This window comes from Sus scrofa, chromosome X, assembly GCF_000003025.6.
Source record: "Sus scrofa isolate TJ Tabasco breed Duroc chromosome X, Sscrofa11.1, whole genome shotgun sequence".
NCBI lineage: Eukaryota > Metazoa > Chordata > Mammalia > Artiodactyla > Suidae > Sus > Sus scrofa.
Genome location: NC_010461.5, coordinates 15,305,227 through 15,320,939, shown reverse-complemented (window position 1 = coordinate 15,320,939; position 15,713 = coordinate 15,305,227). Strand labels below are relative to the sequence as shown.

The 15,713-nt window shown below is 44.0% G+C and overlaps 1 protein-coding gene across 12 annotated transcripts in view; it reads left to right on the top strand.

Moving 5' to 3' along the window:
* The window catches only part of PHKA2 (phosphorylase kinase regulatory subunit alpha 2), an 86,334-nt gene that overhangs the window by 44,792 nt on the left and 25,829 nt on the right, over positions 1-15,713 (top strand). For all 12 annotated transcript variants that reach the window (XM_013985960.2, XM_013985959.2, XM_003134959.6 and 9 more), the window contains 5 exons: positions 654-732; positions 10,905-11,039; positions 11,675-11,784; positions 12,173-12,317; positions 12,572-12,650. In XM_013985960.2, the coding sequence (XP_013841414.1) occupies positions 654-732; positions 10,905-11,039; positions 11,675-11,784; positions 12,173-12,317; positions 12,572-12,650 (548 nt within the window). The remainder of the gene's footprint in view (positions 1-653; positions 733-10,904; positions 11,040-11,674; positions 11,785-12,172; positions 12,318-12,571; positions 12,651-15,713) is intronic.

Below are 15,713 nucleotides of genomic sequence, written 5' to 3'. Positions count from 1 at the left end.
TTCATGGCTTTAAAGTCACCTGGTTGAGTTGGCTCTGAGGCTTGAGTCCAGGGCTTGTGTGTCCCTATTTATGGTAAATCCCCATTTTGGGGGTAGATGCAAGGCGAGCACTCTCCCCACACCCCTTCCCACCAGCATTCCCGGTCTGTGGCTGGAGCCTGGTTGAGTTGATGGTCAGCAGGAGGCCAGAAGCTTCTCAGCCGGGATCAGCACAAGTATGGAAGATGGAGGGTTTGGGAAACTACTACACACAGTCCTCGGCACAGGAAGCGGAAGGACTCTGCCTGTCCAGTGCTGTCTACAGGAAAGGGCAGTGGGCTGATGGTTCTGCAGTGAGTTTTGTATCAGATGTTCCCTTGGTCCATAACACCCTCAGACAGAAGGTCTACTGCCTCTGACTCATTGCTTCTGGTTAAGCATTTTCCTGCCTCAGGGCTTAAGTTCTTAATTTTTTAATATTTTTAATTTTATTTATTTTTTTGCCACACCTCAGCATGTGGAAGTTCCCAGACCAGGGATCAAACCCATGCCACCAGCAGTGACAATGATTGAGCCAGCAGGGAACTCCAAAAATATTTTATTTTCAAACTTAGGTTCATGGTGAAACTTCAGTGAATCGGTATTTCATAGCATTCTTGCTTCTCTTTTACTAGGGATTCCTGGCCACTGGTGAAATTGATCCCTTAAATAGAAGATTTTCCACTTCCGTCAAACCTGATGTTGTAGTACAAGGTTTGTGAGCATGTTTATTAATAGTATTTAACTTTGTAAAACCAACTTAAAAAAATTTTATTGAAGTATGGTTGATTTACAATGTTGTGTTAATTTCTTCTGTATGACACAGCTATTCAGTTATATGTATATATTTCTTACTCATTTCTTTTCCATTATGGTTTGTCACAGTATATTGACTATAGTTCCCTGTGCTATAGTGTAAGACCATGTTGTTTAACCATCTTATATGTAATAGTTGGCTAATCTCAAACTCCCAATCCTTCCATCCCCAACCCCCTTGGCAGTCACAAGTCTGTTCTCTGTCTTTGAGTCTGCTTTGGTTTCTCTTTCTGACTTACTGCGCTTAGTATGATAATCTCTATTTGCATCCATGTTGCTGCAAACAGCATTATTTCATTCCTTTTTATGGCTGAGTTATATTCCTGTGTGTGTGTGTATACTATATACCACATCTTCTTAATCCATTCATCTGTCGATGGACATTTAGGTTGTTTCCATGTCTTGGCTATTGTGAATAGTGCTGCGATGAACATGCAGGTGCATGTATCTTTTCAAATAAAAGTTTTCTCCAGCTATATGCCCAGGAGTGGGATTGCTGGATCATATGGTAACTCTATTTTTAGTGTTTTGAGGAAACTTCATACTGTTTTCCGTTGTGGCTGTACCAGTTTACATTCCCCCCAACAATGTAAGAGAGTTCCCTTTTCTCCACACCCTCTCTAGCATTTATTATTTGTAGACTCTTTAATGGTGGCCATTCTGACTGGAATGGGGCGTTACCTCATTGTAGTTAACTCTAACAATTAGTAATGTTGAGCATCTTTTCATATGCCTGTTGGCCATCTGTATGTCTTCTTTGGAGAAATGTCTACTTAGGTCTTCTGACCATTTTTCTGTTGGGTTGTTTTTGTTGTTGTTGTTGAGTTATATGAGCTGTTTGTATATTTTGGAAATTAAACCCTTGTCTGTCTCATCATTTGCAACTATTTTCTGCCATTCTCTAAGTTGTCTTTTTGTTTTATTTATAGTTTCCTTTGCTGCACATAAGTTTGTTAAGTTTGACTAGGTCCGTCCGTCCTTCTGACTGTCTTTCTGTCTGTCCTCCTTTCCTTCCTTCCTTCCTTCCTTTTTGCCCCATCCATAGCATGTGGAAGTTTCTGGGCCGGGGGTCTAATCCTCGCCACAGCAGCAACCTGAGCTGCTGCAGTGAGAACACTGAACCCTTAACTTACTGTGCCACAAGAGAACTCTCCCATTTGTTTATTCTTGTTTTTATTTCTATGGCTTTGGGAGATTGACCTAATAAAACATTGGTACAATTTAAGTCAGAGAATGTTTTGCCTATGTTCTCTTCTAGGAGTTTTATGGTGTCATCTCTTACATTTAAGTCTTTAAGCCATTTTTAGTTTATTTTTGTGTATGATGTGAGGGTGTGTTCTAGTATCATTGATTTGCATGTAGCTGTCCAATTTTTCTAGCACCACGTCCTGAAGAGACTGTTTTTTTCCCATTTTATATTCTTGCCTCCTTTGTCAAAGATTAATTGACTGTAGGAATGTGGTTTTTTTTCAGACTCTATTCTATTCCATTGATCTATATGTTTTTATGCCAGTACCACACTTTTGATTACTGAAGCTTTGTAGTATTGCCTGAAGTCTGGGAGGGTTATGCCTCTTGCTTTGTTCTTTTTCTTCAGTATTGCTTTGGCAGTTTGGGGTCTTTTATGGTTCCATACAAATTTGGGGATTATTTGTTCTAGTTCTCTGAAAAATGTCATGGGTAATTTGATAGGGATCCCATTAGAGCTGTAGATTGCTTTGGGTAGTATTACCATTTTAACAATATTCATTCTTCCAATCCAAGAGCATGACACAACTTTCCATTTCTTTGAATGCTTTTCAATTTCCTTGATTAATGTTTTATAGTTCTCAGAGTATAAGTATTTTACCTCATTGGTCTGATTTATTCCTAAGTATTTTTTTTGACATGACTTTAAAATAGATTGTTTGTTTATATTCCCTTTCTGATATTCCATTATTAGTGGAAAGAAACACAACCAATTTCTGTATGTTAGTCTTGTATCCTGCTACCTTGCTAAATTCATTGATCAATTCTATGCTTTTTGTATGGAGTCTTTAGGGTTTTCTGCATATACTGTCATGTCACCTGCATATAATAACAACTTTACCTCTTCCCTACCAATATGAGTACCTTTTGTTTCTTTTATTTGTCTGATTGCTGTAGTTAGGATTTCTAATACTCTGTTGAATAAGAGTGGTAAGAGTGGGCATCCTTATCTTCCTTGTCTTGTTCTAGATTTTAGTGGGAAGGCTTTCAGCTTTTCACTTTTGAGTATTATGTTGGCTGCGGGTTTATGAAAAATAGCTTTTATTCTGTTGAAATAGGTTTCCTCTATAACCACTTTCATAAGGGTTTTATCGTGAATGGTTGTTGAATTTTATCAAATGCTTTTACTGCATCTATTGAGATGATCATGTGGTTTTTGTCCTTTCTTTTGTTGATGTGGTGTATTACACCGATTGATTTGCATATGTTGAACCATCCTTGTGACCCTGGGATGAATACAACTTTGTTGTGTATATGATCTTTTTTATGCGTTGTTGAATTTGGTTTGCTTGTGCTTTGTTGAGAATTTTTTCCATCTATATTCATCAAAGATAGTGACCTGTAATTTTCTTTTTTGGTAGTGTCTTTGGTTTTGGTATCGGGGTGATGGTAGGCTTCATAAAATGTCTTTGCGAGTGTTCCTTCCTCTTCAGTCTTTTGTAAAAGTTTGAGAAGGATTGGTATAAGTTCATTGTGTGTTTGGTTGATTTCCCCAGTGAAGCCATCTGGTCCTGGACTTTTGTTTGTAGGAAATATTTTTTATTGCAGATTCTATTTCATTGCTAGTGATTGGTCTGCTCATATTATCTATTTCTTCTTGGTTCAGTTTTGGTGCACTGTATGTTTCTGGAAAGTTGTCCGTTCTACATTGTTGAATTTATTGGCATATAATTGCTCATTGTATTCTTTTAGGGGTGTGCGGGGGTTTTTGGTTTTTGTTGGCTGCACCCTTAGCATATGAAAGTTCCTGGGCCAGGGATCGAACCTGTGCCGTAGCAACGACCCAAGCTGCTGCAGTGACAACACTGGATCCTTAACCCCTTGTGCCACAAGAGAACTCCCTCTCATTTGTACTTCTGAAGTATCAGTTGTGATTTATCCTCTTTCATTTCTTACTTTGTTTATTTGAGTCTTCTCTCCTTTCTTCTTGGTGAGCCTGGCCAGAGGTTTGTCCATTTTGTTTACCCTTTCAAAGAACCAGCTCTTGGTTTTATTGATTTTTTTCTACTTTTTTAAATCTTTATTTCCCATCTGATCTTTATTATCTTTTTCCTTCTGCTGACTTTAGGTTTTGTTTATTGTACTTTTTTCTTATTCTTTTAGGTGATGGGTTAGGTTGTTTGAGATTTTTCTTGTTTCTTAAAGTAGGCCTGTATCTACCTCCCTCTAAGAATTGCTTTTGGTGCATTCCATAGATTTTTGTATGGTTGTGTTTTCATTGTCATTTGCCTCAAGGTATTTTTTAATTTCTTCTTTGATTTCGTTTGACCTAATGGTTTTTTAGTAGCATGTTGTTTAGTCTCCATGTAATTGGTTTTTTTCTCATTTCTTTTTCTATGGTTGATTTCTAGTTTCATGCTGTGGTGGTCAGAAAAGATGCTTGAAATAATTTCTATACCCAAATTTGTTGAGGCTTATTTTGTGCCCCAGTATGTGGTCAGTCCTAGAGAATATTCCATGTGTGCTTGAAAAGAATATATATTCTGTTTTGGGGTGGGGGGGGTATAATATCCTGAAGATAAAAATTAAGTCTAACTGTTCTTTTGTATTATTTAGGATTCTGATGCCCTATTGATTTTCTATCTCAGAGATCTGTCCATTGATGTGAGTAGGGTGTTAAAGTCTCCAGCTGTTATTGTATTCTTGTCAGTTTCTCCCTTTATGTCTGTTAGTATTTGTTTTAGGTATTTGGGTGCTTCTATATTGGGTGCCTGAATTTTGATGATTGCAATATCCTCTCCTTGTATTGATTCTTCTCTCACTATGTGATGTACTTCTTTATCTTTCTTTATGGCCTTTGTTTTATAATATATTTTGTCTGGTATGAGTATCGCTATACCCCCACCCCATTTTCTTGTCATTCCCATTTGCATGAAATATCTTTTCCCATCCCTTCACTTTAAATCTGTGTTTCCTTTGCCCTGAGGTGGTTCTCTGGTAGGCAGCATATTGTAGACTCTTGTTTTTTTTTTAATCCAATCTGTCACTATATGTCTTTTGATGGGAGCATTTAGTCCATTGACGTTTAAGGTAATTTTTGTTAGATAGGTATTTATTGCCATATAAACCTTGTTTTCCTGTTCATTTTATATTTCTTCTTGTCCCTTTTTATTTGTTTTTCCTTTTGTGGTTTGATGATTTTCTTTTGAATTATGCTTATGTTCTCTTTTTGCACCGTTTTTCAAGTATGTTAACCCTTTCCTTATCCACTTGCTTTAGACTAGAAAAAAAATTTATATTTTCTTACTCTCCCACATTTTATGATTTTGATGTCCTCTTTTGTATCTTCATTTTCATCCTTTTGCTCTTCATTGTGGTTATCATCACTTTCACAGAAATTTTTTGATTTTTTTTAAATCAGTGTACTGGCTTATTAAAGTGATTTGCTTGCCAACTGTAATTTTCTCTTTCCTATAGAGTCTTGCTTCTTTTCTATTTAGAGAAGACCTTTCAATATTTCCTTTAGGGTGGGATTAGTATTGCTGATATTCTTTTAGTTTTTGCTTGTCTGAGAAATTCTTTCTCTCTCTTTCTATTCTAAATGATAATCTTGCTGGGTAGAGTATCCTAGGTTGCATATTTTTCCCTCTCAGGACTTTGAATATATCTTGCTACTCCCTTTTGGCCTGCAACATTTCTGTAGATAAATCAGCTGATAGCCTTATGGGGGTTACCTTGTAATTAACTCTTTGTTTTTCTTGCTGCCTTTAGAATCTTCTCTTTAACTTTTTTTTGGTCTTTTGTCTTTTGCCTTTTTAGGGCTGCACTCAACAGCATATGGAGGTTCCCAGGCTAGGGGTCTAATCGGAGCCACAGCTGCCCGCTTTCCCAGAGCCACAGCAACACCAGATCCAAGCGACCTACACCACAGCTCACGGCAGTGCCGGATCCTTAACCCACTGAGCGAGGCCAGGGATCAAACCTGCAACCTCATGGTTCCTACTCGGACTTGTTTCCACTGTGCCACAACGAGAACTCCCAACTTTTGTCTTTTTTTTACCATATTATGTCTTGCTATGGGTCTGTTTGGGTTTATCTTATTCAGAACCCTCTGTGTTTCCTGTATCTATATGTCTGTTTCCTTCTTTAGGTTTGGGAAATTTTCAGCCGCAATTTCTTCAAATACTTTTTCAATCCCCTTTTCTCTTTTTTTTCCTCCTGGGATCCTTATTAGGCATAGATTGGCACACTTTGTATTATTGCATAGGTCTCTTATATTGCTTTTTTTTTTTTTTAATTTGGGTTTCTGTTTGCTGTCCTGATTGGGTGATTTCCATTATTCTATCTTCCAGGTCACTTATTCCATTCTTTGCATTATTCTTTCTGCTATTCATAGTCTTTAGTTCTTTTTTGTCTTTTCAAATGAATTCTCTAGTTTTTCTTGGCTCCTCCTTATAGTTTCTAGCTCCCTTTTATAGTAATCTGAATTTATGTCAATAGTCTTTCTTAATTACTTCAGTATTTTCATTATCTCCTTTTTGAACTTGGTGTCTATTAGACTGAAGAGGTCTACTTCATTGTTCTTGCAGGTGAATTCTCTCAATCTTTTTTTTTTTTTTGTCTTTTTTTGCTATTTCTTGGGCCGCTCCTGCGGCATATGGAGGTTCCCAGGCTAGGGGCTGAATCGGAGCTGCAGCTACCGGCCTACGCCAGAGCCACAGCAACGCAGGATCCTTAACCCACTGAGCAAGGGCAGGGACCGAACCCTCAACCTCATGGTTCCTAGTCGGATTCATTAACCAGTGCGCCACGACAGGAACTCCTGAATTCTCTCAATCTTTTGATTGGGAGTTGTTCCTTTGCTTCTTCATTTTACCTATATTTCTCTTGCTCTATGAGCATAGTAGAAACAGTTATCTACTGTGGTCCTGGAGGACATTTTTATGTGGTAATGTTCCCTGTGCAGCCTGTGTGGGTTTAATATTTTTGGTGTGAGGGCTGTTTTTTAGTATGGATGCCTATTACCTCTTTCCTCTGTGTGTGCTGGTTGTTATCCCCTTGATAGGAGGTGTGACATGTTGTGGTGACCAGAGCCTGCACTGGATATTGAACATGGCCTCCTCTTTGCTCTGTGGTTTTCACTGCCCTGTCAGGGGCAGGATCTGCGCACTAGCTGTTGGAGTAGAAGCCCCCAGATTTGTTTCTGAGCTGCGTTTTGGATCTGCAGTGCAAGGGAGGTGGGATTGGAGCACTCCCACTGGGAGAGGAGCCACTGAGTATTCCTCCACTGGAGCTGCTCCCCTGTGGGTGTGCTTTGCTGTCACCTTTCAGCCATTGCGTGGGCTCACAAAGTACACTGGCGTTGGCGCTGCCCTTGGCCCCACCTCAGCCATGGGTATGAGCCTGCCCAGGTGGGAGGGGGCCAAGGCGGCAGCCAGGGTGTGCGAGCCTGCCCAGGCGGGAGTCTCTCTTAGAGCCCGTGGAGGCAGGGTTCAGTGTGTGGGAAAAGAGGCTGCAGTGGCAGCCCTGCCTCCATACACCACTTAACAGTGGCGCTTCGCTTCTATGGCAGCCCTGGTCACGGCTCCTCACACTCTTGCCCCTTCAGACTGTCTTTACACAGCCAGCAGCAGTCCTTTCCCTGGGTCTCTTCTCTGAACCCCACCTTGCAGCACCCAGCCCCCACCCGTAACCAGCAGATACACATCCAGGCTGGCGCATGCAGGGTGGTGGCATGGATCATGTCTGTAGTCTCTCTCTGTCCTGCCTGCAGCAAACCTGTTGCTGCGTTCTCCTCCGAGCCTCTGAAGCTCCTTTTCTGTCCCCACTGATCTCCGCACTAGTGAGGGGACTTCCCAGGGTATGGGAACCTCTCTGTTTATAGATGTATTCTTGATATGTTTGTGGGAAGAGGTGAGTTCCACATCCTACTACTCTGCCATCTTCATTCCTTGATACCCAATGTTAATTTTAATGCACAGTGTTCCCTAGTTTCCTGTTTAATTAAAAACTGCATATGTATGTGTTCTGGCATATATCAATTTAGTGAAATATGTTGTATGTAACTCAGCAGCTTCCAATTATAAAGTTACTTTCTACAAAGCAACTGTCTTCTTGAATCTAAACCTTGATTGCAAGTGGGACAAAGTGCTTCACTGAGCATCATTTTTCATAACGGCTCTTCTTTAAAAAGTAGAACATGACCTTGGTGAAAGCAAGTGAGGGTTCCCTCATTCCTCCCTTGGTGGTTTGACTTCTTCCCATTGCTCCAGGCCCATGTTTTCACCTGCCTCTACCTGTCTCCCATCCTCTCCAGCCAGCAACTCTTCCACAAAGGTGGACGTCTAGCCCAGGCTACTGCTGCAACACTGTCTCTGCCTAGCCATGTGACCTCACCTCTCTGTGCTTCAGGCTCTCGTGACCAGTGCCTTCTCACAGGGTGGTCTTGAGAGGAACCGAGATCCACAGGGAAATCCTTCAGTGCCAGGCCAGGCCTGGTATGTGCCTAGCTGGCCAATTCCTCTCCATATTTTCGCTCCTAGGGAGGATTCCCCAGGAACTCACAAGCTTCATAGAGTCACTAATATACCAGCTGGTATCATAGTACATTGTGTCTACACCTTGTACCCTCTAAAGTACATGTGTGTGTCTTTCTTTCTTTTCTTTCTTTTTTTTTTTTTTTTTGCTTTTTAGGGCCACACCCATGGCATGTGGAGGTTCCCAGGCTAGGGGTCTAATCAGAGCTACAGCTGCTCGCCTACACCACAGCCACAGCAACGCCAGATCAGAGCCAAGTCTGCAACCTACACCACAGCTCACGGCAATGCCAGATCCTTAACCCACTGAGTGAGGCCGGGGATCAAACCCACAACCTCATGGTTCCTAGGAGGATTCATTTCTGATGTGTCACAATGGGAGCTCCCATGCGTGTTTCTTAAGGACAAAGCCCATATCATTTTTGTAGCTTCTGTGTTGATTCACACATACGCCCTCAATACACTGAAAGCAGTTATTGAACAGATGAAGGGCAACCCTCTCTGTGGCCACAGGCTCATTTTTCTGTACCTGCCGTGAGGAAGCAGAGGCTGTGCGGGTCATCACCCGATCGTTGCTGTGCCCTGGGCCAGCCGAGAGATACACCCAACCAGCACAACATTCTGATCAGGTAGAAATTGTGACAATCATGATTATCACCCCCTGTTAGACATGAGGCCGAGGGGTTAACCTATCCCTCAAGGACCCCCAGCTGAGAGCTAGAGGTTTGAACCCAGTTCTGACATACAGGTGGCCTGATCCAGCCTGACCCCACAGTTTCTGCCCATCACCAGAGCGCATGTTGCTAAGTGATCCTTTAAGTCCACAAGGCCACTTTTCCACCTGCAGCCTGGGATGCATTGATGCATCCTGAGCACCTCTTTTTTTTTTTTTAATGCGATAGAATAAAACAGGGTAGAAAATAGCAGAGGCTCTGGCCTAGAAAGAAGTGCAGTTTCCAAACCTTCTCTGCGTGCAGCTGTATCAGATCACCAAGCTCGCAGGTCTTGGTCAATCACTGCTGTAAAAGAGTCACTTCTACAAAGTGAGCACTGTGTGGTTCTGAGACGTGTGGATCTTTGCACAGCGTTGGAAGTTTCTGAAGAGAGAGATGTCAAGGGAAGCCACTCACCCCGTCCTGCCTGGCCGATGTTCCCATTTGCTGGGGCTTAGAGTGTTAGCTTCCAGTCCCTGCTGCCTCCAGCTGACTAGTTGAGCAGCAAGGCTTCCCCTCAGGGCCTTGTTGTGAAGTTCAGATAAGATCATGGATATCAAAATACTCTGCAAAAGCATCATGTGCTATGTAAATATAGGGAGGTGACATTCAGGTCTCAATGGCATTTATATGTATCACTTTCAGGTGCCACCAGCCTGGAGGTACAATGGTGGGGCTCAGGGGGCTCCCTTAACAGTAACCAAGGCTCCTCCCCCTGGCCCGAGCACCACCTGGAGCCCCGCTAGGTCCTCAAAGGCTCTGCTGCACCCGGCCGCCGTACCATCTACTCTCTGTGTGGCCAGAACACCCTTTCTCCAGTGCCCTCCCCAGGACGCCTTCCTTTGCCAAAGCTCTGTCCCTTCTGTTAAAAGCCAGCAGTACTGGTACAGCAGATGCGGGAGCCTGAGCCCCACTTGGGCCCCCACATCCCAGGCACTTGGAGCTCCCTGCCTGATGGAGAGCCAGTTGCCCAGCCTCATTCACTGGAGCTGGGGCCCAGGCCAGCCCATGGGGGTGCATGGCCCAGCTCTGGGGTACCTCTTCCCCACCAACAGGAGGCCCTTTGCCGAGCTTCCCAGTGGGCCAGGCCGCCCCACTACCCCACCCACTAGTAGGCCCACTCTTCCTTCTCTCTGGAGCATGGCCAATGCCCTCAATCAGACCATCCTCTGCTAGCACACACCACATTGGTCTTTTGTCTTTGAGAGCAGAGGCACAGGCGTCTCCAGGTATCACCCTTGTGGAGCTATTTCCAGTCCTGACCCCATGTGAAAAGAACCCAAGACAGGTTTCGAATAAATGCAGACCCAGAGGGAGGCAAGCCATCATTTGAGATGGGGTAATTCAGCTTGGGACCCGTCGAAGACCGACCATTTCTAGAAGTCTCTTATCAGACTGTCTTTCATATCGAGGATGCATGATAATCATGCCTCGTGGGTGCTGAGGGGAGGCAAGGCTGGAGAGAACCAGGAAGAGTGACTGGACAAGTGCTGTCCCTTTCAAAACCTCTCAGCATGTGAAGCACATGCTCAAGTGTCTGTCACAGGCCAGAGACAAGAGCAGAGCACAGCGTGTATCCACGTGAAACAACGAGGGCCACCGTCTAATGTAGATGCTACGTTCTTGTTCACAGTGACTGTTTTGGCAGAAAACAACCACATTAAGGAGTTGCTGAAGAAACACGGGGTGAACGTCCAGAGCATTGCTGATATTCATCCAATCCGAGTCCAGCCAGGCCGGATTCTTAGTCACATATATGCCAAGCTAGGTAGGTTTGGGGAAAGAGCACAGTGTTTTTGGCCAAGGGGCATTTCGGTTCTAAGTTTAGGGTCTGGGGGAGACTGTGATATGTGTAAATTGTAAAGAATTGGGCAGAGCACTAAAGCAGGGGGTTTGACTGTTTCCACATGCAGAGGAATGGCCAAAAAGCTGAATGCCCATTCAGGAGATGTTGTCACGGGTCGGCCGTGGGGTTCATCAGCTCTTTCATAAAATAAGGAGCCACCTTGGAAAATTCGCAACTGGAGCAGTCATTTGTGTCTTGATAATGTTTCTAAGTTTTATGCATGATAGAGAGGGGTTCTCTTTTTTTAAAATCTGACTTTGTTTAGGATTATGGCCCAATATTAAATAAGTAAAAGGTAAACATTAATAAGATCCTTTTAATAGTTTCATTTCATATAGATGTTGCATCAGGTGCTGTTCTTCCTCATGCGTGAAAAGAAGGGGGTGGGATTTGCTTTAAATTCATCCCTGTCCCAAAGAAGGACATGACTATTAGAAAAACCAGACCCCAGAGTGAGTTATTTAGCATATAAATAAGGCCAGTCTTAGCCAGAATCGGGTGAGTTAGATATCACTGTATTTGCTGTAACTCCAATTTCTCTTTCACGTTCCAAATAGGGCGAAATAAGAATATGAAATTGAGTGGGCGACCGTATCGCCACATTGGTGTCCTTGGAACATCTAAACTATATGTGATTAGGAACCAGATTTTCACTTTCACCCCCCAGGTGAGACGAGCAGGCCAGTAGCAAACCAATAAGTATCCATTTATTAAACTCTCTTTTCTATCCGGTGAGCTACTTTGAATGTGGCAGAGTGTGCATGCATGTGTTCAGGTGGAGACATAAGATGGCACCCAGTTCCCATCTGAGGAGCTGTAAATAGATGTAGCTGGGCCCCTTTCCTTTCTGCATTAGTGGCCACAGCTTCTGGGCAGGCGACAGATCAGTTTGTCTGATCGAGAGGAGAGCCCCATGATGAGGGGTGGACTGCAGCCAGGATCGAGCCTCTTCTCTGGAGACAGCATGCAAGGCTGAGTGCTGCTGTGGATGACAGCTGGGGCCGTGTCGAGGGACATGAAGGAGAGCCTTTCACCTGGCCTGTTCTGACTTGCAGTTCACCGACCAGCATCACTTCTACCTGGCGCTGGACAACGAGATGATCGTGGAGATGCTGAGGATCGAGTTGGCCTACCTGTGCAGCTGCTGGCGGATGACAGGCAGACCCACGCTCACCTTCCCCATCACGCACACCATGCTCAGTAACTCCATGAACTTGATCTGCCTGGCGCATGTTCCACTGGGGGTTGGGGCCCTTTTTAAACTGTTTAAAATGAGTCCCATGGACAGAGCTAAGTACCTTGGCAATTAGGTTTCTTAGGTCAGGAACCTTCTAGGTCATACATATTTTAATGAGTTTCTGTTGATGAAAACATTTCAGTGCACGCCCCAAAAAAGTATTCCCAGATTAAGTAAACTAATTCATCTTTTTTTTTTTTTCTTTCTTTTTCCTTAGCAAATGATGGCTCGGACATTCATTCTGCTGTTCTTTCTACAATTAGAAAACTAGAGGATGGATACTTCGGAGGAGCTAGGTAATTTGTGAGTTTTTTCTTTTCTTTTTTTTTAGGGCCATGCACACATGGCATATGGAGGTTCCCAGGCTAGGGGTCGAATCAGAGCTGTTATCTGCCAGCCTACACCACAGCCACAGCAACGCCAGATCGGAGCTGTGTCTGTGACCTACACCACAGCTCATGGCAATGCTGGATCCTGTGTCCTCATGGATACTAGTCAGATTCGCTTCCACTGAGCTATGACGGGAACTCCAATTTGTGATTTTTTAAAAAACAAAGGTAACATTGACCTTTCTTTTGCTGCCCTTCTCCCATTTTTCTTATCAATTGCTGAACATAGACGCATAGACCTTTAGAATAAAAAGGAGGTCAAAACATCTGAGCTAGCAGTTAACCATGTGAAACTAGACCGATCTCTAAGCAGCATTTGGTAGGTGATTGTGAAGCTTCTACGGGTGCCAGGAGGCCTGGGGCATAGAGAGATGAATGTATCAAGTCCTTCCAAAGCGGCGCTCTCAGAGAGCACCTCTGGATGCTCGGTCTGTTTCTAGTAACAGCTGTGGTAGAAAACACCTAGGGCCTAGGATCTGGCACGTGCTCGATAATCAGATCACTCCTTGAATGGACTTGAGTTTGCCCAGCACTTTACAAATCCCTTCATGGCCCTCAGAGCAGAGCGCCTGAATGGGCCTCCCTAGACCATTGCCCCTCATCCTGAGTGGAATGACGCCCCTTCCAGTTGGCAGGCCCACAGTACAGCCGATGTTCCCTCGTAGTACAGTTAAGCACCTTGAGTGATGGGGGCTCACCTCCCATGGAAACCCCTTTCTTTTTTGTACCCCATGACTGTCACAAGGCAGAGGATTTCTCTGTAGCATCTATTCCCTGTGATCTCTCTGAATCTCCTAGAATGTGCCAGAAGAGCCCCAGGAGAACCTCAGTGTGCAGCCCGCTTGAGTAATGTGTGGCCTTTGCCAGGCTCGGGGAGACTGCTGTTTGGCCCCAGCTGCTTAGTGTTGGGGAGTTGAAGTCAACCCTTCTTCTCACCTCTTCGCACGCCAGAGACCTTACTACCACAGTCGTTTTTTAAAATTGTAAAATATATATAACATAAAATTTGCCATCTTAACTTTTTCTTTTTTTTTTTTTTTTTTTTTGTCTTTTTAGGGCTACACCTGTGGCACATGGAATTTCCCAGGCTAGAGGTCAAATCAGAGCTGCTGCCTATACCACAGCTCATGGCAGTGCCAGATCCTTAACCCACTGAGCGAGGCCAGGGATTGAACCTGCATTCGTACGGATACTAGTTGGGTGCATTACCTCTGAGCCACTACAGGAACTCCCCATCTTAACCATTTTAGAGTGTACAGTTCAGTGGCAGTAAGTAGATTCACATTGTTTGCACCCAATCTCTAGAACTCTTTTCACCTGGTAAAACGATATCTCTGTATCCATTAAACCATTCTCCGTTTCCCCACCTCTGCCCCTGGCAACCACCATCTACTTTCTGTCTCTAGGTGTCTCATCTAAGTGGACTCATCCGGTATTTGTCTTTCTGTGACTAGCTTATTTCACTTGGCCTGATGTCCTCAGTGCTGAGTCACTGTATTTCTAAGCACCAGGGTTGGCACCAAGCTTGCTGCAGGTTTTGCTGTAGACTTGAAGTGGCCCTTGCTCCAAGCTTCTCTTGGCCTCTCCTGAGTGTCAGCAAGCCATCTCCAGCATTCTGCTATCTGCATCCCAGGGCTGGTGCCATAACTGCAGCTGGCATCCGCTTTGATACATTTTATCTCTAGCTTGGATAAGTTACCACCTGGCATGTGGCATCATAATCGAGAGACAATACCGTATGCCCATAATTAACTGTTTTCCAAAATAAATTCTTGAATTGAAGTCTAATCATTGTCAAAAGGATACCACGTGCAGTTAGTTGAGCATTTGCAGTGTGTTCTTTGTTGCTTTATATGTGTTGTCCATGTTGTCTTCACTTTGTCCCATGGGCTGTATTCCCATTTTATGGGCAAGGACCCGTAGGCTCAGAGAGCCAGGGACACAAGATCAGTAGGTGCAGAAGCTCCGTGTGGATCTAGGAGCCAGGCTCCAACCACCATGCTGAGCTGGATGGGGGCTTACAGGAGTCAGCAGGGCCTCCTGGATCCCCAGAGTGTGGTAAACGGTTTAGAGAACCATAGGAAGAAGCAGGAATGCCCAGGCTCCAGTGGCTATCTTTCCTGCTAAATTCTTCATAATTAAAGTTGAATCTTATTTTGGCTCTTTTTTAGGTCTGAGGGTATTTTAAAAGCCAAACTCACTCTGCATGCCAGACTCTACCCTCTGGACCCACCTGGGGAAGCTTGCTATCAGAAGGGTTTAAATTTCCTTAACTGCCTTTCTGCCTTTGACCTGATTCCTTTCAACTTCATCAAAGAGAAGTGTACCCTTGGCACCACCTTACCTCCTTCTGTTCCCTAACCTCAGGGCAAAACAATAGAACTGGCCCCAGAGCTCTAGGCCGGGGGAACTTTTTACTTTAGCAAGGGAAGCCTTTTCTTTCCCTCCGGCTACATTTCTTGATGTAGTCCCGCCTGCTTGTTGAAGCTCCCACACCTGCGAATTCATTTGCATTGCATGCTCCCATTTACTCCTCTAACACTAAGCCATTTAAACATTTACACCCAGGTTCAGGGGAGTGGGAACCCGGAGACTGCTGCCTTTGTAGCAGAACCCCGCGCTGCCAAACTCAGTTCCCAGTTTTCAGTGGAACTTTTCCCAGCCTGATACTGTAATATGGCCACTCTGGGCCACCATTCAGATCTGGGGCTAACCCTCCCATGGCATTCCTTCTAGAGAGAACTTGGGCTCTGAGACATGCCTCTCCCAGCACTTACCCACCCCACCCCGTTGTGTGACTGCACAGCAGGGGCTCATAACGGGTAGCACAAGTGCACCCAGAGAATCGGGGCTTGTGGTTTTGCTCTGGTCCAGTTGTTTTAGGGCAGAAAATATCCAAGCGTTGGTTCTAGTTAAAGTGGTTCACTCAACATGTTTTGTAAAACTTGTCGGTTCAGTAAAATAGATTTG